The 21,538-nt window shown below is 34.6% G+C and overlaps 3 protein-coding genes and 1 long non-coding RNA gene across 6 annotated transcripts in view; 2 read left to right on the forward strand and 2 right to left on the reverse strand.

Moving 5' to 3' along the window:
- Positions 1–10,666, forward strand: part of LOC142640618 (uncharacterized) — a 35,191-nt gene extending 24,525 nt beyond the window's left edge. The window contains exon 3 of the long non-coding RNA XR_012845208.1: positions 10,455–10,666. This is a non-coding gene — a long non-coding RNA (uncharacterized LOC142640618). The remainder of the gene's footprint in view (positions 1–10,454) is intronic.
- On the forward strand, positions 4,433–8,270 carry LOC142640613 (disease resistance protein RPM1-like). 3 transcript variants are annotated; one of them, XM_075814793.1, is made up of 3 exons: positions 4,433–7,294; positions 7,686–7,751; positions 7,855–8,270. In XM_075814793.1, exon 1 carries the CDS (start codon positions 4,433–4,435, stop codon positions 7,247–7,249), a length of 2,817 nt encoding a protein of 938 aa, XP_075670908.1. In that variant the 3' UTR covers positions 7,250–7,294; positions 7,686–7,751; positions 7,855–8,270. The 3 variants fall into 3 exon arrangements, with proteins under 3 accessions (XP_075670908.1, XP_075670907.1, XP_075670909.1); XM_075814792.1 differs by having other exon boundaries at positions 7,704–7,751; XM_075814794.1 differs by having other exon boundaries at positions 4,433–7,281; positions 7,701–7,751.
- A 6,499-nt stretch (positions 10,667–17,165) lies between the features above and the next one.
- On the reverse strand, positions 17,166–18,811 carry LOC142638766 (uncharacterized). The gene is made up of 2 exons (XM_075812831.1): positions 18,236–18,811; positions 17,166–17,828 (listed from the first exon to the last, which is right to left on the reverse strand). Exons 1-2 carry the CDS (start codon positions 18,809–18,811, stop codon positions 17,166–17,168), a joined length of 1,239 nt encoding a protein of 412 aa, XP_075668946.1.
- Positions 18,812–18,899: 88 nt separating this feature from the next.
- On the reverse strand, positions 18,900–21,136 carry LOC142638768 (uncharacterized). The gene is made up of 2 exons (XM_075812833.1): positions 20,731–21,136; positions 18,900–20,341 (listed from the first exon to the last, which is right to left on the reverse strand). The coding sequence occupies exons 1-2, from the start codon at positions 21,134–21,136 to the stop codon at positions 18,900–18,902; spliced, it is 1,848 nt and encodes a 615-aa protein (XP_075668948.1).
- Between the last annotated feature and the right edge of the window lie 402 nt (positions 21,137–21,538).

Below are 21,538 nucleotides of genomic sequence, written 5' to 3' on the forward strand. Positions count from 1 at the left end.
GGAAAAAGGAAAAAAAAAACGATTTGTTCTGATATATATATATATATATATATATATATATATATATATATGTATGTGTATGTATGTGTGTGTGTATATATTGAAGAGTAATTCTTAGGCACTTTCAGAGCACGAGAATAATGCTCCATCTTCTCACATTCATGGAATGTAAGAGGATGTAAATGTGAGAAGAGAGAGTACCATTTTACTATACTCTAGGAGTAAATAAAAAAATTTCCTATATTAAAGGCACTTGCCTACAACAGTTAATGAGATTATAAGTAATACTAGTTTGAGTGGCATGTGATGCCTCTGGGGATGAGAAATTTAAGATAAAGTTTCTATTTGGAGAAGTATGAAGCCATGTACTAAAAATATGTCATATAATGCTAAATCATTCATATAAGAATGTTGATTACATTCAAACTTAACGTAGCTATTTAACAGATAAATTTCTTAGAACCTTTTTGCTAAATGCAATACTCACTCACTAAAAATATTCTATGAATGATAACAAACGGGCTATCAAAAAAAAAAAAAAGAATGCTAACAAATATCATCTTTCACCAAGAAGCAACTAAGTTTTGCTTGGACATTGTCACAATATTTGAATTTTTGCAATGAATAATACCAAATGTAATTAAAACTCTTCATCAAATACCTACAACCGTCCACAAAGAAGATTTATTCATAGTTCATTATTTGTAGTATTACTACATTTTATGCATCTAGCTATAATGTTTAGCTTATTTATTTTTTAATAAACACATTATAGGCAAGAAAATAATTTTTTTTTTAAAAGAACAAGATAACAAAAGGCATATGTGTCATCAAATTATATAAAATTATAAGTTTGGTAGATTACAACTTACTAAATCAGTGTTCTTTAGGTAATAAATAGAACAACTTATATTACCATTCCAAATTTCTAAGCATAACTACCACATAAAACAAACAAACAAAAAAAACATGAAGGAAATTTTTGGGATATATATTATAATTTGGCAGTGGTAGTTTAGAACTTTAGACATTGCACAATGGGTATTGTAAGATTCCATTAGGGTTTAACTAAGAGAGTAACAATAAGGGGTATTCACTTGTTTTCAAAATATAAAAGAAGAATTTTCTTGGTTAAAGTTTAGAGCAGAAATTGTGAACTAATCAAAACATAAAGAAATAAGCTGGATTTTTTTTTTTTTTAGTGAAACTAAGTCGGTGTGTAAAAAAAACCAAAACAAAAAGGAGGCCTAAAAAAATTGTACGTGAAACAGTGAATTTTGACTTACCAAAATTGATTAAACCAAAAACTTTTAGGTGCATAACATAATGTCAGAATATTTTCACAATAATTTTATTTTTAGTTGTGATGGGTCTTGATCTAGTAATTAATTATTTTATTTTGACTTGTAAGAAACTTATACCTAAGTAGTTGTGAAAATATTGTAACAACAACAAAATGTCATAAAATTTTCACAATACGTTTATTTTCAATTGTGATGGATCTTGGTCTAATAATTTTTTATTTTATTTTATTTTGACCTATAAATAACTTACACCTCAGTGGTTGTAAAAAAATTGTAATAATAACAAAATGTCACATTTCCACAATATTTTAAGTTGTGATGGCTCATGGTATGATATTTTAGTGTTTTATTTTATTTTATTTTGATCTATAAGCTACTCACACCTCAGCAATTATGAAAATATTGTAACAACAAAAAAACTTACATCAACTCTCTTTCTTCATCATTGGAAAATGCAAAGAAATAATAAAAACTAAAATGCACAATAACAGTGTTTGTGTATATTTGCATAAGTATTAAAGTTTAAATGTATTTTACACATTAGATGCATAAGCTGATGTAGGTGGGTTTTGGAATTGGTTGGGCAAAATTTGGCTTTTATGCTCTTTTGCATGAGCTAATGTGAGTGCTTTAAGAAACTTACACCTTAGCAATTGGGAAAATAATATAGCAACAACAAAATGTCACATTTTAACAATACTTTTATTTTAAGTTGTGGTACGTCCTTGTATAACATTTCATATTTTGTTTATTTATTTATTTATTTATTTATATGCAACTGGCACCTTATAAATTGTAAAAATATTATGATAACACCAAAAATGTTATAACATTTTTACAAAAAAAAAAAAATTATTTTCTATTGTGTTTGGTTTCGGTTTGATAGTTTATTATTTTATTTTGTCTTATAAGAAATTGACATCTCATTAATTATGAAAATATTATGACAATTTGTTGTGTGGGTAACAAAAACACTATATTACCACGTATAAATATTTTAAAAAATAAAAAAAAGGAAATAAGCTCAAAACATGATTTACAAAACTACATGTAGATGTTAAAAAAGGAAAATGGAAAAAGAAAAAAATATAAAGAGGCCCAGGCCAACAGGCCCAGCACACATGAAACGCCTCTGCATTAACTATCAAGTTTTGTTTTGGTCTTACGGTGAAATTACTTTTAGCTTTTCGCAACTACACACACTGTTTTGCTCACAAAGAGACTAAAATTGACTATACCAAAGTAACCGTAGAAATAGCTATATATAAACACTTTTTATATAGTTAGTAGAAAGTACAAATTTATTCACACAATTCTATTTGGCTTAATGCAAGTGCTATAAATAATAAAATATAATTTTGCAATTTGACTTATTATAAGACAAGACATTAAAATTATTATTAACCTTATTACCAAATATTTTTAAAAATACAAAAAATTAACTTTTTATTGTCCATGATAAGTCATTGCTAATGAAAGTAATAGAATTTGTTTAAGCTATGACTAAAATTTGTATACCACAACGAGTCATTCCATGTAAAACTAATGACATTCAGTATATTATACAAAAGTTGTGAAATTATATACTAATCAAACATTTAATTGTTATCACCTAAACATTCATAATAAATTTCACGGTCTTGATGGAGTATGTTCCTCCATTGTTGAAGATGTTTTTCATACTGATTTAGTGCATTCTTAATAAAACTGTTGAAGTTTCCCCTAAAAAAGATATCATATACTATATAATTAGAATTCTATTCTATAGGTTTGTGTTTGTGCCAAGCGGACACTATATGTGTGTATATATATATATATATATATATATATATATATATATATTTTACATTTTTCCTCCTTATATAATGGGGCACACTATAAGTTTTTGAAATAACTAACAAAAATACAAGTAAAATCTATTTTAGAAATTTCAAAAAGTTAAAAAAATACTGCTCCTATAAACATTATACTACCAAGAAATTATATAAATTTAAAAGAAGTTTTATTATTTAGTTTATATTAATTTTATAACCTATGAAGATTTTTTTAATAACAAAGTTTTTTTTTTCTTATACACACGCAAATATACGTGTGTGTGTGTGTGTGTGTGTGTGTGTGTGTGTGTGTGTGTGTGTGTGATTTTGTTATATGCTAAGTAAAACTAATAAAACATCATAGTTTTAACCAAAAAAAGTAATTAAAAAAAAAACCCAACACTACACAAATTCTGATTAAATTTTACTCTTATTTAAACAAAGTAATGTTTTTTTTTTGTTTTTATAAATTCTTTGATTTGACTTTTTTTCGTACTGATTTAAAAGTTTCATATATATATATATATATATATATATATATATATATATATATATATATTCTCTCGTACATCATAATAATTAATGACTAATCTAACCAATATTATAAAAGAAAATAAGGTAAGTCATAGTCTATGACTCTATAATATATTCGCCTTTACATCTTACAATTTATCATGCACAACCAACGTGGCCAAAACTTGTCTAGCTAGAAAGATCTAGGGGGCAATTACCCTTAACTTAGCCACAAAAAAAGAAAAAGATTACAAGGCTCCAAGCATTACTAGGTTAATTCCAATCCCACTAATTAACATCTAAATTAATATGAATAAGCAAAAAAAAAAAAAAAAATCTAAATTAATATGAGAAAGAAGAGATTTCTTGAAAGTACCACTGTTTATAATGATATACATTTCTTTGCCCATTACAAAGAATTTGGGTTTCAGTTCAAAGCATACGAAGAGCTGGACCATTTAGCTTACTACAATCATTTGACATATAATTTTCGTGTGTAGTGTGTTTGAGTGTTTCGTATTGACTTATTGAAATAAAAGTAGTTTGCTAGCTTGAGGCAACAATTCTTTGATTCTACTGCACCTGTGGGCTTGCACAAGGTTTTTCTTCTAGTGAGCACCAATGGAAAGTTATTCAGGAGAGCGAGGACTGTGACCTTCCTGCTTAGAAGGTAAAATTGTGAAAAAAGACGATTTTTTCCCCTTCATTTACAGCTAAATGTGATTTAATTTCTATTAAATTTCGTAACTTATTTGTTTATTTGCACTTAACTATGGCAAGCGATTGAAGAAAGAAAGAAAAATGGCAGAAAGTGCAGTAAGCCTAGTTATACAAAAATTGATCCTATTGTTAGTCCAAGAAGCCAAATTGCTTAAGGGTGTCCATGGAGAAGTTACAAGCATTAGACGTGAAATGGAAATGATTCAGTCTTTTCTCAAGGATGCAGATATAAGGGCTGAGAAGGATGACAAGAGCAATGTAGCAAAGACATGGGTAAAACAAGTGAGGGAAGAAGCTTATCACATGGAAGATATCATTGATAAATACCTACTTCATTTTGCAAAACAACCTCACAGGCGAAGGCAATGCTTATATTTCTTTCCAAAGATTTTTCATATTACCGTAAACCTAAAAGCTCGACATGTGATAGCCTCCGAGATTCAAGGTATCAATAAGATACTCGAAGACATCAGAAGGAGTGGCGAAAGATATGGCTTTAATGCCATAGAACAAGGCTCATCTAGCAGTGATGTGGTAAGTGACACATGGAATGATCCTCGAATTGCATCTCTTTTCATTGAGGAAGCTGAGGTTGTGGGCATTGAGTCTCATAGAGATAAATTGATAAACTGGCTGATAGAAGGACCATCTAATAGCATGGTGTTTTCAGTGGTCGGCATTGGTGGCCTTGGGAAGACCACTCTTGTCAAGAAAGTATACGACAATAATAAGGTGGTATCACACTTTGATTGTCGTGCTTGGATCGCTGTGTCTCAATCATACAAGATGGATGAGCTATTAAGAGATATGATCAGGCAATTCTACAAGGCAAGGAGGGAGTTTGCTCCTAGGGAAATTGACATAATGAAAATGCCATCACTATTTGAAGAATTGAAGACCTATTTATATGAACAAAAGTATCTAGTAATTTTTGATGATATATGGGATACAGGATTTTGGGACCATATAAAATGTGCTTTCCCAGATAATGTCAAAGGCAATAGAATAATAATCACAACCCGAAATAAGGATGTTGCACCTTCTAACAATGAATCTCTAGATTATTATGTGTACAAGCTACCATCTCTACCATTTAAAAATTCCTTGGAGCTCTTTTGCAAGAAGGCCTTCCAACGTGAAGGGGGGCAATGTCCTCTTGATTTTGCTAAGTTTTCTCATGACATAGTTGAGAGATGCAGTAGGTTACCGTTAGCAATTGTAGCTATAGGTGGCCTTTTTTCAACCAAAACCAAGGTAGTCTCTGAGTGGCGCAAAGTTTTTGATAGTCTTAGCTTAGAGTTTGAAATTAATTCCAATCTTAGAAGTCTCAGAAGAATTCTATCATTCAGTTATCATGATCTTCCTTACAACCTCAAGGCATGTTTTCTATATTTTGGAATGTTTCCAGAGGATTGTGCTATTAATTGTGCAAGACTAACTCGGCTATGGATAGCTGAAGGTTTTGTAAGAGAAAAGGGAGGGATGATATTGGAAGATGTAGCACAAGACTACTTGAACCAGCTTATTCATATAAGCTTGGTTCAAGTGGATAAGGAAGATTTTATTGGGAGAATTAGAAAGTGTCGAGTTCATGATATGATACACGAGGTAATTCTTTCAAGGTCAGAGGAATTGAGTTTTGATCTGATGTCAATGTCGAAATACTCAAATTTTGAGAGATCAGCTCGACGCCTCTCAATTCAGAACAATGTGAACACTCATTTGCAGAATATTACTACTTCTCAAACTCGTTCTATTCTCATTTTGGGGGTAGATGAGGTGCCTAATTCTTTTCTCTCTACTTGTTTTGCAAACTTCAAGTTAATGAAAATAATGGATTGTGAAGGTGCTCCTATAGATTACATTCCTAAAGAAGTGGGAAACCTATTTCATCTAAGATATTTAAGCCTAAGAGATACAAAAGTGCAAATCCTTCCAAAGTCCATAGGTAAATTGCACAACCTAGAGACGTTGGATTTGAAACGTTCCCTTGTGTCTGAACTTCCAATGGAGATTAGTGGGCTTCGTAAGCTACGATATCTTGTGGCCTACAATCGTAACAAAGATACTAAATTCAATATAGATACTCGACGTGGAATAAAGATACCGAAGGGAATTAGGCATTTGGAGTCCTTGCAGAAGCTTTTTATTATTGAAGCCACAAGCGCTACACTTATAACAGAATTGGGAAGTTTGGCACAGTTGAGGAGGTTGACGATATCTAAATTGAAGAGAGAGAATGGGATGGATTTATGCACTGCAATACAGAAAATGAGCCACCTTCGATCATTGGAAATTTATGCAACAAGTGAGGAAGAACTTCTTAATTTGCAATCGCTGCCTTCTCCTCCTCTCCTCCTACAAACTCTTTTCCTACATGGGAGACTAGAAAAGTTGCCAGAATGGATTCCCAAACTCAAGAGTATAGTTCGAATTGCTTTAATCTGGTCAAAATTAATGGAAGATCCATTGAAGGTCCTTCAAGCTCTGCCTAATTTGATGCATCTTTTGCTTTACGATGGATACGGAGGTGAGCAATTACATATTGAGGGAAGAAGCTTCCAGAAACTCAAAGAGCTAAGGTTTCTCAATTTGGGAGGATTGAATAGGCTGATAATAGATGAAGGTGCCCTGCCTTTTCTTGAATTTCTTGAAATTGGAGATTGCCCACAGCTGAAGGAGGTGTCTTCTGGCATCCACCATCTGAAAAGCCTCAAAGAATTGTCTTTTGCAGAAATGCCGACCGAATTCGTTCTTAGTCTACAACCAGATGAAGGCCCTGATTTTGGGAAAGTCAAGCATATTCCCTCTGTCAATTTTGGGTATTGGATTCGTGGACAAAGCTACAAATTGTACAAGCTTGGTGATTCAGAATTGTTAAAGTGTCTAAGAAGTTGATTCGTGGAGGACCGAAGTGCCCACACCACTTTCAGAAAATTACAAGTATGTGCCCACCCACCTATTCATTATTAGACTATTCAATTTACTGTAAATTACCAAAGTCTTTCACACAAACAATTACAAGCACCATTTTTTATAAGCCACTACTCCATTTTGTTAACCAGCTTCAACCCAGAAAATGATCATAAACATTGTTTCCGGTTGGAAACATATTGAAAATTTAATGGTTCCCCTTCCCTTTTTTTTTACCTTTTTCTTATACTACTGCTTCTAACAAATAAATTGCTTCTATTTTGACAATTAGCTTGAAACTAATCAAGAATTTTATAGATATCACTGTGAGTAGCATGAAGCAATAATTGGACAACAAGCATTGTTCAAATTCTGATTTGTAGACAACTCTTTTACTAATGTTAGTATTCACATTACCAAGTTTGTTTATTGTGGACAGGAAAGATGATTGAGTGCTTAAGTTTTACTTGCCTATGAATTATAGTTGGTAAGACTGAATTTCCTCCTTTCACACATTATAGACCTTTTTCTTTTTTTCTTTTTTTATTACATTTAAGTTTTTATTTATATTGCTCTTGTTAATACTGTAGGCTTAGCTTCAAATGCCAATGTTTCAAGGATTTTCATGAGCCAGATCAAACAAGATACTGCTCTTTTCTCAACCAACCAAAACATAAGTAGTTGTTTCTCCCATTCATTGTTGCCTTTGTCATTATATTGTTGTAATGTGTTATTGTTTCTGTATCAAGATTGTTACAATTTGTAATCTTTTCTGTATCAAACTTATGCTACACAAGAGAGTGATGTTTTAGTTGAATTGTATTTGTTGTCTTTAGAATGGTTAAAGTGTTTCATTGGTATGACCGCATGTAATGGCTTTGATATAATAGCTAAAAATTCTATATAATGACATTTCGTATAATTTGTGAAAGAAAAACTAGATGTATATGTTTTCTTTCTTTATTCATCGAAAAAAAAAAAAAATAGAAACTGTATCGAACAGGCTTCTTGTTCTGATTATGGAGTGTCCTCAACTATTTCTAAAGACTAAGATGTTGAGTATGGTGTGGTGCTGCCATTTTGGCTTTGAGTAATTTTCTGTGCTGCTGTAGTGTTGTTGCCTAGTTCGTTGCAAATTTTGTTTTGACATATGTTAGGTGTTATTAATTTGATGTACAAATTTAGCTTTTGTTGCTTCTTTTTGAACTTCTTGTATGGTTTTTCTTGCTTCAAGAAATTTTACTCATTCATCTGAGGAAAAAAAACTAGATATTTTTTTACCATATGCAACATTCATTCATATTGATAAAAATGAAGTCCACTTCTAAACAACAAAATTGAAAAAGGTTCAATTAGTATTAAACATTATGAATTTAGTTACTGATGAATGTCTCCCACAAAAGATTTTGACATCTTAAGTCCTGATTTTTGGTAGGAATCCTAACTTGGAGGTTAGACTATATTTCCCCTAAAAGACTTTGTTGTTTCAGAATTTTCTGAACGAAACTTCTTGTACTGACACTGTGATCTTGTTTCAGTAAATTTAACTCATTCATAAATAATAATAATAATAATTGAACTAGAATTTGTTTTTGCCTTATTCACAGTGTGATCTTGTTATGATGTTAGAATCATGAGCCACTTCTTTTTTTCTTTTTTCTTTTTGGGGGAGGGCAGGGGGGGGGGGGGGGGGGGGGAGGGGCAACCATACAAAATGAAGCATTGGGGGCACTTTAGAAAGGAAGAAAAAAGAGGAGAGCATCTAGGTCATAACTTGATTATTTTAATTAACAGACAGCAGGATCACCAGTTGATATCAGTAAAGGAACTTTATGGAATCTAATAATGTAAGATTAGTTTTGATTAATTTAGCTGATAAAGAACTTAGTTTAAAAAGTCTATAGCAAGTTGAAACTCATTGGCAGAAGTTTATTAGTACATTCACTCCTAGTAACCAATCGGTTTTGTCCATAGCTACCAACAATGTGTAAGCATTCCCCCTAACATTAGAGCACTGTCCAATAATCTGCTATGAATAAAAGATAAAAGCTTTCACACGCTTTCTCAAGGAAAATGCAATTTACAAAGGTGCCCTGATGGGCTTGTACGAGATTAAATTTGTAAAGTTACTAAGGACAATCACAATTACAGAAAAGACATTTGCTTATAATTTGTGAAAGAGTAAATCGTATGTGTATGTTTTCTATATTCATCCAAAGAAGAAATTAGAAAACTGTTATGAACAGGATTATTTTTTCCGATTGGGAAATATCCTCAACTATCTTTAAAGACTAAAATGTCATACCAATCTGGTGTTGTCTTTTCTGTTTTGAGTAGTTTTCTCTGTTGCTGCCTAGTTTGTTGCAGCCTTGCAGGTTTAGCTTTGATGTTTGGTAGGTATTGTTAGTTTGCTCAGTTTATTCAGCTTGTGCTGCTTATTTTGAACCTCTCGTACTGTGATCTTGTTTCAAAAAAATTATCTCATTCATCTCAAAAAACAAACAAGAAATTTTTTACCATATATGCCATTCACAGTGATAAAAACGTTAGTCCACTTCAAACTAATAAACTCAAAATAAGTTCAATTAGTATAAATCGCTGTGGATTCAGTTAATGATGAGTGTCTCCAAAAAAGAGCTTTAAAATCTGACAACCTAACTTTTTCGCAAGGAAATCCTAACTTCACATTGCAAATCCTAGAGGTTTATAAACTATATCTTCCTTGTTTCTTTCTCAAAGCTTGTCAATGTGTGAGTTCATAAATTAACTTGTCATTGCCACTAAAGGGTATTGAATGAAATTTATCTGTTGTCCTTACCCAAATATGTGAAACGTAAAAGTATTAGTTCTGCTAAAAATTTACTGATCACAGTGAACATCTTGACGGCTGAAAGTTTCTATGCATGTATTTACCAAATGATTTTGGATGTTTTCCTTTATGCTCTTAGCCATGAAAGTGTCAACGCAACTGGATTGCAGGGTATCATAGAATATATATTGCATTATAATAGTATTAAGACACTGATTTTCATACAAAGTCAAATCAACATTAACAGTAATGAAAGAAATTCGCATAGTAAAAAATAGGAGAATTATGAATATAAAATCACTGTGCCATTGGTTTAATCTCCATGTTAAATAGAGAGCAACTGAGGTTGGAGTGAGCCACTGATGGGTTCCTATTTAACAGTCAATGCAGAGAGGTTGGAACCAATGGAACCTCCATGGAGCAGGATAGAATTCCAATGGTGTCGACAACGGAAGGACCTCACATGTGTTGTTGGCAAGCAAAGACAATTCCTCCATCTTACACTGCCTGATCTCCCTTGTGAAGTTGGTGACACAAGTAAATGAGAGTGTTTTAAATCATCCAAACAAACTTCTGCTCTCTTTATCTTCCAGTCCATCATATTTTTTCTATTGCAACCTTGAGAAAAATATAAGACAAAACAAATGAACAATCACAAAATCTGTTGAATATGAATTCCTATATTAAATTTATATGGCATGTCACAAGCTACAATTTTCAATAGTATCACAGATTGCATTTAAAGGATGTCATGAAGGGGGATCATGAGCTTAATTCTTATGAGAATCCCAATGACGTAAATAGGCAAAAAAATAAATAATAAATAAAAGAAATTCAAGTTTAGGAGAAATGAACATAGCGAATGTTTAGAGCAACTAGCATAACAGAAAATTAAAAGTTCTGATCACCTATATTGATTTCTTCTCTCCCACAAAAGAAATTTGGAAAATTTCACATTAGAAATATGGAACAAAATTTGACTACATTGTATGTATGCCAAGGTTTTTAGATACTATCTTGCTTGACTGATAAAAGAGTCTTCTGTCTCTGGTATTTCCAGATCTGAACAAAAGCAATTGAGGACATTCCCCAATCCATACAAAGAACGTTGACTGTACCAGTTAAATAAGCTGTTATATATATATAGAGTTTCTGGAGGGACTATTACTAATGATAAAGTTCCGATCATTCTTTCATTTTCTCCCCCTGTAACTATAAGGCATCTCACTTTCCTTATTTTTAAAGAATTAATTTACTTGGCAGTCGCCTCTGGGTTGTAACCCATACCCACCATCTTGTGGCAAACCCTTCCCCGAAATTTCAGTTTAACCATTATAAATATCGAATCTCACAGAATTTCAGAAAGAAAACAAAAGTCAACATGCATTTATATGTATCAACAAGTGAAAATGTATGTAACCACCCCATACCATAAACCCATAAAAAGGATTACACAAAGGAGGAAATACAATGCTTTGATTAATCAATTGACAACGGACATTGGTTGCCAAGGACTGGCCAAATTATGACTTGGTTCCTAAAACTAATCCAACTTCAAAAAGAACTCATCTGGCATTTATTAAACTCAACAGAGCAATACAACTACCATTTGATGAATCCCACAAAGGATCCTTGAAGCAACATTTATACCAAGGAGCCAAGAAAAATATCTATGACGATTACCAAAACTCCATTTTAGCAAATAAAAAAGCAGAAAAGGAGACAACTTTAGAAGTTGGACTTAATGAATTCAGAGCAACCAATGATACAGGGTATTGCTATGCCATTGCACGCTAGCTACTCACACCCACCAATGACATAAGGCAGGCAGTTCTGGGTCTGGCAAGCTAAAGCAATACCTTTAATACTAAATGTAGTTTGACTAATGATTGATACACGGAAATAGCTATTACTAGGAATGTGAGTAATTGTTGAAGCCATGCGTGTAACAGTTTGAGTTTGCTCAGCAGCGGATCTTGCATTCTGCAGAAGAAACCAGAGAGGCAGAGACAAAGGTTTTAACCCAAAAAAAGAGCAATATCAAGAATCCATAGAATCCCTTGTTTCCTAACCTCAATATGCAAGCATCTATGAAGGAAAAAAATACAAAATGAATTGACTTAATGTGTTTGTAGATGCATGTTCCATAACTTCATTATAATCTGAATACATTTATCAGGATTTTCTAATTGTTGTTCTTTGCTTTTCATCAGAGGGTGATGCATAACATAACCTGATTGCAAAAAAAAGAAAAAAAAGATGCAGTAGCATAATCCTAAAGTCACAGATAAGTTCTACCATTGAATGTATCAAGACACCTGTTCAGAAAATTTCCAAACCAGCTGTTTAGTAACTGATTCTAAGACAACTCTTAAGTGAGACTGAAATTTAAAATTTCAAGCACATGAAAATCCCTAAAAATTTCTGAAACTTTGGCTAACCTTAAAAGGGCTGTAAGGGTCATTACCTTCATGCAAAAGGTCAAAGTATTACTGATGCATGTTAGAAAATGCCAAATCATGATGTAAAGGTAACAAGGAATTAAAGATAACATTTACTGCTCACTATTTTCACATTCTAACAAATGTAAAATCTGTAGAATTTACGTTGAACACATAATTTATATTAGACGAGATAAATGTACAACACCATGAGACACGAAAGACATAGATAACAAGTAATTGGGGATATGAAAGAATAAACTCACCAAGCGAAATGACATATATCAGAAGCAGACTGCGTATGGCTAGAATGCAAGATACGTCTTCTATTATTAATAGTAAAAAATTGGGCACCAATACCTTGCCATCCAGGTTCATCAATCTTAAGTGACCTCCTTTTTCCATTGAAGTCCTGAAATGACATGAAAACTTTCACAAGATTAGATCTAGTATGCATATTATGCCCCATGCATTGACCCTCTATTTTCACTGCATACACAAAACAGTTAAGTAGCTTTGTCAAAATCAAGACCTAAAAGCTCTCTTCAAAATATCCAATAAAATAGAACTCCAAAGAATGCACTTGTACATATAGTAAGATATGAAGGAAGTTCTTTCTTCAAATTTTTTTAAAGATAATAAACATTTCCAGTCCAAATAGTGACACAAAAAGGAATGATGAAATAAATTAAACGTAAATATTCTGTCTCTCTATCTCTCGCACTCTAATCTTCATCTTCATAATATACGGGGGACCAAAGTATGAATTCCTTAAAAGTGATAATAAAGTAAACCACCACCTTCAGTTGGGATTCAACTTGATTTGGTAATGAGAACTTAAATCAAACTAATTTAGGGGTTCTACCTGCTATATCTAAGAAAAATCTAACTCATATTTCCTATTCATTTGTTATATCATCTTTGACTTTGGGTTTAAAAACCAAAAAAAGCCCTCTATTTTGCACCTTTAGCAACCAAGGAACCATATCATGTACTTAAACAGCTAGATTTCATGAAAGTGGTCATCATGTATGGGTGGCAACAGTATTTGCAGTCAACGTGAGCATCTTATTTGTTGCTCCTCAACAAACAAATAACAGTATGCATCAGAGCAGAATTCATCCAATGACAAGAATCAAATAAATTTATCGAGTAATTTATGAGTTACAATATTGATGATTTTTATTTGGAGATGAATATTGATGAAATTAACGATGGGAAGAAGAAACATAAAATACATTATGTTAAATCTTAAATTAGGTATCCTGTAGATTTGCATCCGGCATTAGATGATCCAAACTAGTAGACTAATATTCCAAAATGTTATACACCAAACAGACACAAAATTTTACATTCCCTACCATTGCTTGTAATATGAAAAAGACAAATATTATAAAACCATATAAAATAGAATTAAAATAATTCTAATAAAATAAAAAATAAAAAGGAAGCAAAGGTCATACAGCAGCAAGAATCATTTATGAATAAGAAGAGTTTTTGTCCTGTTCCCTTTTACATGACTAGTCCCATCAAGCTTTGGATTAAAAAGCAAAGGTATGTATTTGAAAGATAATGTTACAATAATAACTGAAATTAAGAAGAATACCAATTTTTTTGTTGAGAACTAATCATCTTAAAACAGAGAGTGAATTAGATAGAACTACAGTGATTCACTGCTCTTGTAGCAAAGGAGTTATTCATGAAATTTCTCAAGTCCCAAAAGTTAAAAACACGTAGCCAATGAGTTCTAACCCAATGGTGCGTGTGTAAATTTACCAATCAAGAGAGAGAGAATAAATGAAAAACATCATTACTCATCTATATATTACTAAAAGTTGAAGCGTAGCATTTAATGTTGCTACGCTCACATTAAGTCACATTAGCAGTCATGTCATCATTTTCTTTTTCCAATTTTTGTTATATATATATATATATATATTTAAACATTTTCTCATTTAAGGTGACTTAAAAGCTCCATTATTTAAAAATTAAAATATCTTTCAACCATTTTTTTGTTATTAATTTTCCAAAACTCTCCCTCCCTATTACCTCTTCATCTCCCCACTACTTTCTACCTTAAAATCATTCTTTCTCTACCTTTTTGTCTTCCTTTTTTTTTTACCCTCCTTATTCTCAACATCTTATTATAAATTTGACATTTTCCTTCTCATTCTATGCATAGTTTTTTCACACAAAAAAAGTTGCTTCTCTCTCTCTCTCTCTCTCTCTCTCTCTCTCTCAATTTTTTCATTTTTTGTTTGATTTTTTTTTTCATTGCATCAATTCTTTAGGTTGATGAATTTTTATGTTAATTAGAATTCTACTTTGGGTTGATGCAATTTATTTTTGTGTTTTAAGTTATTATCTTTTATATTTTCTTTGATTAAATATTATCCTACTGCATTATGCATATAGTATATAATAATATAATGTTATTATATTACATAGAATGACTTGGATAATTTGATGTTTATTGCTATATAGTTTATTTTTACTCATTTTTCCTCTCATCTTATTTTATTCAACATTTAGATCAAGTCACATTCTCCATAGTGTTAAATTATGCAGCACAAATCAAGAAAATGGCTAGACACAAACCTACCTTCCTTTACCATACGTTGGGGGAATCAATATATTTGTGTGATAAAGGTTCATATAATTTATAATTTAGATAGTACCCTTTGAATGTGACTAGGCCCATAGATTGAGCAATTTGTAGACTTAAAAAGGCTATTGAGAATGAACTTTTTGAATTAAGTCTAAAAAAATATGAACTACTGTAAATCGTTTAGATAAAAACTTTTATCATAGATAAATTGTAATTTTTTTGGCCACATATTTAAATCACGCAAACTTAATAATTTTATATTATGTGTTAGCATAGTCTCTGTTTTTTCTTAATCTTCTTCTCAGAAATATTATGTATCATCTTTAAAGGATACCAACAATATTGATCTTATGGGAAAAGTTACATAAAATATTGAGAAAAAAAATGTTTTATATTACAATCTACTAAAAATGTTTTACACATTCATCTATTTTAATTTAGATTTTTTTCCAAAATAAAATTTTAATTTAGATATTTATAAGTAAACAATGAAATAATGATTCATGAATAATCAAAAAATATATATATCTATACATATTTATCTTGTGCAGTTGTAACTTTACATATATTTTTGCATTTATATACTCATCTACTTTAATTTAGATGTTTATAACTTAATGAAATCTATAAACAAGGTGATTAAAACAATCATATTTGTACAATTAAAAAAGTCACAATTTCCTTTTTCAAAAAAAGGCCTTTTACATTTCCTTGGAATTATTTGTAAATTTTTTTTATAAAACCTTTGACATACCACTAACCTAACCACTTCATAAATTAAAAAAATTTAAAGCTCATTATTACTTCCGTTAATATATTATAGATATCTTAATTGATTGAGACCAAACTAGAGAAATGTCTTTCATATTTCCTTGAAAATTCAGAAGGAAAAAAAAAAAAAAAAAAAACTCTTTAACATACCACTAACGTAACTACATCTATAACTATTTAAGCCATCCATGATATCTATTTCTTATTGATAACCATAACATTTACAACTAGTAAGGGAACAAACAAAGTAATAAAGAATAAATGAAGGAAGAAAAAAAGAAATGAAATCAAACGTCAATTAATAACTATTATTTAGAAAGTAAAAAGGTGGTAAAGAGGAGTAAGAAATAAAATAGAGATGGCTATACAGAGGATATTAAAAACTTTATAGTGCAATAAAATCAACAATTAAATATAATAATACAAAATAGTAACTTAAAACTAATCAAATTCTAACTAGGGAAATTATATATATATATATATATATATATATATATATATATATATATATGTATGTGTGTGTGTGTGTGTGTGTGTGTTTTTTTTTTTTGAGAAGCCACCCCAGAAGAGGGGGGAAGAGATAATTCATTAAGAAATTTCAGAAGAGTACATAGAGTTAATCTCAGGGGGAGTCTCCTCCATCCAAACCTGGAAAGAGGAAAACTTACATGCTGATCTAGCTAAACAATGCGCTACCCTATTTCCTTACATACGGGTATGACAAAAAGAAACACACTGAAAGGTAGAGGAAAGAGAGATAATGTCCTTGATAATATGCCCAAAACTTGAGGATCCCATACCACCCTTGGATAGAGCCTTGATAATGATAGCCGAGTCACCTTCAACTTGCACCTGGTTCAGCCTAAGTTCTTGCGCAAGACTAATGGCGCTGTGCGCTGCCAACACTTCCACCATCTCTACTGATGTAGGCAGTGGAATAGTTTGTGTAAAGGCAGCCATGACTAGACCTCTGTCGTTACGAATAATACCACCCAAACCGACTAAATTCTTTTCTTCGAATGTTGCCCCATCAAAATTGATTTTTACCCAACCCATTGGAGGAGGTGACCACCTGGTTGTAGTTGCTAGATTCGGAGTTGGAAGAGGGAGTGTTACAGCCCTTTGGTGCTCCTGAAGGTTTTCCAAGGCTAAGGCATTGACTTTAGCCAAGGGGGCCACACTTTCTCCAACCCGCAGCTTGTTCCTTCGCGTCCAAAGCAGTGACACAATCATAGCCAGCAAATCCAAGTGACCACCGTGATCTTGACAGCACTAGATGACTTCCAACATTGACTCGCAATTTCTAGTTTCCCTCCTCAGCCATGCGAATTTGGTATCCCAAATTGGAGAGTGCTCTGTGCACGACCAAAGAGCATGGAATGTGGACTCACTCTTGAGCTTACACCCTGGGCAGAGGTCTTCATTTAAAATTTTCCTCTTTTTAAGGTTCGCTTTTGAGGGCAGAGAATCAAACCCGGCCCTCCATAAGAGAGTTTTGATCCTGTTGGGGACTTGTAGCCTCCAAACCCCCTTCCAAAGGCGCTTGGTCAGTGACAAATCCGAGGTTGAAGGTTCCCCATTCAACACTTCCTCCATGAGACTTTTATACGTAGTCTTGACAGAATAAGCGCCATCCGGGGTGTGTGGCCAAAAAATCTGATCCTCGCAATCCCTAATGCTAAGCGGGATTGATAGGACTCTAGCCGCTTCGTGTGGTAGGAAAATGTTGTCAATTGTTTCAGTCATCCAGCTGCACTGATCCCTATCAATTAGCACAGAGACACGGGCATCACTGCCAAGAAAGTCCCTTGGAGACACCACTCTTTTAACAAAGGGGTCCGACAGACAATTATCATGGTAAATTCGAATCAGAGAGCCATTTCCTTCCCGCCATTGCGCATCTTTTTTGATCACCTCTCTGCCCTTTAAGACGCTCTTCCAAGAATGGAGACGTTAGGAAAGAATTTGGCTTCAAAGAACCTATAAAACAGAGAAGCCTTGTTGTTCATTAGCCGCCATACCTGTTTTGCTAGCATGGCGTCATTAAATTGCTAGAGTTCTTTGAAGCCCATACCTCCTAAGCTTTTTGGGTGACATAAAGAGCTCCACTTGGTCCAATGGATCTTTCGCTAGTTACCCCTTTGACCCCACCAAAATTTCCTGATCAAGGCCTCAATCTCATTGCACAGGGTAGCAGGGAGCTTGAAACAGCTCATGGCAAAGGTGGGAATTGCCTGAATGACCACTGTGAGGAGCATTTCACGACCCGCTTAGGAAAGAAGCTGTTCTTTCCATCCTTGAAGCTTAGCCTCGACCCTGTTCTTGATGTAAAGAAGACTTGCCTTATTCTTTCTACCAACTAGAGAGGGAAGGCCCAGGTAATTTTCATATTGTTTGATCTCTTGAACCCCCAAAGCCTCTTTGATCTGATCAAGCAAGAGGGGAGGGGTAGATTTGCTAAAAAATAGACCCGTTTTGTTTCGATTCAGCTGCTGGCCCGAGGCCTTCTCATAACAGACTAGCAAAGCTTGAATTCTAAGACATTCATTAAGAGAGGCTCTACAGAATATCAAGCTATCCTCAGCGAAAAAAAGATGAGTCAGCCGAAGGCCCCTTTTGCAAATGGACACACCCCGGATCTGCTTGGAGTCAGCCGCTTGCTGTAGTAGGCTGTGAAGGCCCTCAGAACATATGAGAAACAAATATGGGGACAATGGGTTGCCCAGGCGGAGGCCTCTTGAGGGGTGGATGACTTGGGAAGATTCACCATTAATAAGAACAGAGTAGCTGACAGTTGTAATGCACTCCATGATAAGAGCAACCAACCTCTCTGTAAAACCCATTCTCCTCATAATAGCCTCTAGATATGCCCACTCAACCCGATCATAGGCCTTACTCATGTCAAGCTTCAGGGCCATGAAGCCAGATTTGCCGAATTGGTGATGTGTTCATGTAATGTAGTGTTTCGAATGCCATTAGAATATTGTCAATGATGACCCTACCGGCCTAAAAGGCACTCTGGTTCTCTGAAATTACCGAGGGAAGCACATCTCTAAGTCTATTGGCAAGGACTTTTGAAACTATTTTATACACAACATTACATAGTCTAATCGGCCTAAAATCAGTGATAAGCTCAGGGGATTTGACCTTAGGAATCAAGGTGATATTGGTAAAATTAATTTCATTAGGAATTTTACAGTTATTCAAACAATCAAGCACCGCAGAGATAATATCCTCACCAATAAGAGACCAAAAGGATTGATAGAACAAGGGAGGCATATCGTCAGGGCACGAGGCAGTAGTGGGTTCCATCTGCTTTACAACCTCTTCCACCTCTTCCCTGAGAAAAGGCCTGAGAATCTGAGCATTCATATCATCAGTAACTGAAGGTTTAACTGCCTCTAGAATCACAGAGAAATCCAGCGGCTGGGATGAGGTGAACAGGGATTGGTCATTCTCACAAGAAATATTTCTGATCAGGTTGTCCTCAGTGCACCATAAATTAGAAGCTTTCCGCAAGCCAGCAATCCTGTTTCTCCGAAATCTGTGGGAGGCCTTATTGTGAAAATAACTTGTGTTATGATCACCACACTTAAGGAAAAGGGCCCTCGACCGTTGTTGCCACATTTGGCTCTCCTTATCAAGAAGGTCGTTAACTTCCGCTCTTAAAGTTTTAACCAATTCATAATCAACCTTCCTGTTGGCTGCCTCAATTTTGATTTTGGCAAGAAGTTTGCCTTTCTTTTCAATTTGACACTTAATACTACCAAAAGACTGGAGGCTCCATGTTGTGAGTTTTTCCCCACAAACTTGAATATTTCCAGCAACCAGAAGCATATTGGCATTCTGAGAGGTTGACCCCCACGCCTTGTTCATTGTATCACTGCACCCGCCCTCCCTAAGCCATATTTGCTCAAATTTGAAGGGGCGATTTGGGCGTGGAATAATACCTTCCGGATTGATTAGAATGGCCTTATGATCAGAGGAGTGGGTGTGGAGGTGTTGAACCTTGAAGCCTGAGAAGCAAGCGACCCAGCCATTAGTGGCTACCGCCCTATCGAGTCTTTCTAGAACCAACCCACCAGCTCGTTTACCCCTCCACGTGAACTTATCTCCAACATAACCAAGATCCATAAAACCGCACTCATCTAAGACATCGTGAAACTCTTTCATCAAGTAATCTTGTCTGGGACCAAGGCCGAGTTTTTTGTGAGACCAAATAAGCTCGTTAAAATCCCCAGCACACAACCAAGAGAGAGTGAACCGAAGGTGAAGGCTACGGATAAGAGACCAGGTTTCATGTTTCCTGGCCGAATTTGGGAAGCCATACACCCCGGTGAATCTCCACTGTTCATCAAGTTTGACACCGACTAGAGCATCGATGTGATTCGGAGAAGACAAGACAACCTCAACGCGAACTGAGTTCTTCCAAAGTAAGACTAAATAACCTGTCTTCCCCACACTTGGACCAACCCAACAGTGATCAAACTTCAAATCGGTACACAATCAACGAAGCCTAGCCTCTTTTGCCCAAGTTTCGGCCAAGAACAGGGTAGCGAGATCTTGTGCTCGAGTGACTACCTCGAGCTCTCAGAGTGTGCGCAGGTTCCCAAGCCCACGTACGTTCCAGCAGAGCCAACTCATCTCCCTCGGCGGGGCTGAAGATCAACCTCCGCCGATGGTGGGCAATTTTCATTTTGTGCAACACTGGGAAAGGCTCTGCATTTGTAAGGGATGGGAGAATCTAGAGGAGTGTGGGGAGTGCGCTTACCTAATACATTTGCAGGGGTATGGCTATGTTTGGGGAGAAAAGGTCTCTGTATTCTCAGCCACTTACCCTCTGAATGGGGTTTGGGATTATTGTGGTCCAAGTCCATGTTAGATTGGTCCCTTAAAGGATTGGGTTTCATGGGCTGCATTAGGGGCATCTTGCTGGGTGGGCCTGAGGGGAGGTTTGTGTGGGCCGATTGGGCCTGGTCCGTGGAGGATAAATGAGTACTTAAGTCCACAATTTCTTTAGTCACCTTATCGAACCCGTGAATTTCGCTGTCTAACTCTTGAACCGTCTTCTCAAAGTCATCGTGGTTCGAGGACTTTGGCGTAGGTACATCGTTGGAGCTGTCCAAAATACCTTGGTGAGCGTAATCCGATACGCTGACAGATACACTCCCACGATTCTTGGTATTCACATTTAATGACCTCGGGGGAGGAGAAGTGGGAATTGAGGTAGACTGATCGCCCATCGGTGGCATGGAGTTAGGTTGGGTCGTGGTCGAGGGGTTGTCGCTGCCCTATTTTTTCTTTGCAAAAAAACCCAGGACCGAGACCACTTTCTTCCTTGTTGTGTTGAAGGGAGAAGCTCTGAGCCAAGATCCGAATTGCTAGTCAACAGGATTGAGATTGCCCTCGCTTTCGATCTAGGTTTCGCAGTCTCTGTCGTCATAAGTGAGGCAGCCGCACCAATAACAGAGGTTGGGAAGCCTCTTATATTTAAAGGAAACCCAATGAGGTTTGCCATCATCCAGGGTAATCAGTCAACCCCTGCAAAGAGGTTGAGAGATGTCCATCAACACCCGAACTTTAATGAAACTTCTGCCATCACACTCCAACGCTTCGATAGGGTGTAGGACTGGTCCTATTGGTTC

The sequence above is a fragment of the Castanea sativa genome, chromosome 6 (assembly GCF_040712315.1).
Source record: "Castanea sativa cultivar Marrone di Chiusa Pesio chromosome 6, ASM4071231v1".
Classification (NCBI taxonomy): domain Eukaryota; kingdom Viridiplantae; phylum Streptophyta; class Magnoliopsida; order Fagales; family Fagaceae; genus Castanea; species Castanea sativa.

What these genes read in the sequence shown, in the direction of transcription:
- LOC142640613 (XM_075814793.1), top strand. Translation starts at nt 4,433, where the DNA reads ATGGCAGAAAGTGCAGTAAGCCTAGTTATACAAAAATTGATCCTATTG.
- LOC142638766 (XM_075812831.1), bottom strand. Translation starts at nt 18,811, where the DNA reads ATGGCCCTGAAGCTTGACATGAGTAAGGCCTATGATCGGGTTGAGTGG. An exon ending in TAGTTGGTAGAAAGAATAAG is followed by an intron (nt 17,829 to 18,235) that starts GCAAGTCTTCTT and finishes CATTCTTGGAAG; the next exon opens with AGCGTCTTAAAGGGCAGAGA.
- LOC142638768 (XM_075812833.1), bottom strand. Translation starts at nt 21,136, where the DNA reads ATGGGCGATCAGTCTACCTCAATTCCCACTTCTCCTCCCCCGAGGTCA. An exon ending in TCCCAAACCCCATTCAGAGG is followed by an intron (nt 20,342 to 20,730) that starts GTAAGTGGCTGA and finishes TGGGGAAGACAG; the next exon opens with GTTATTTAGTCTTACTTTGG.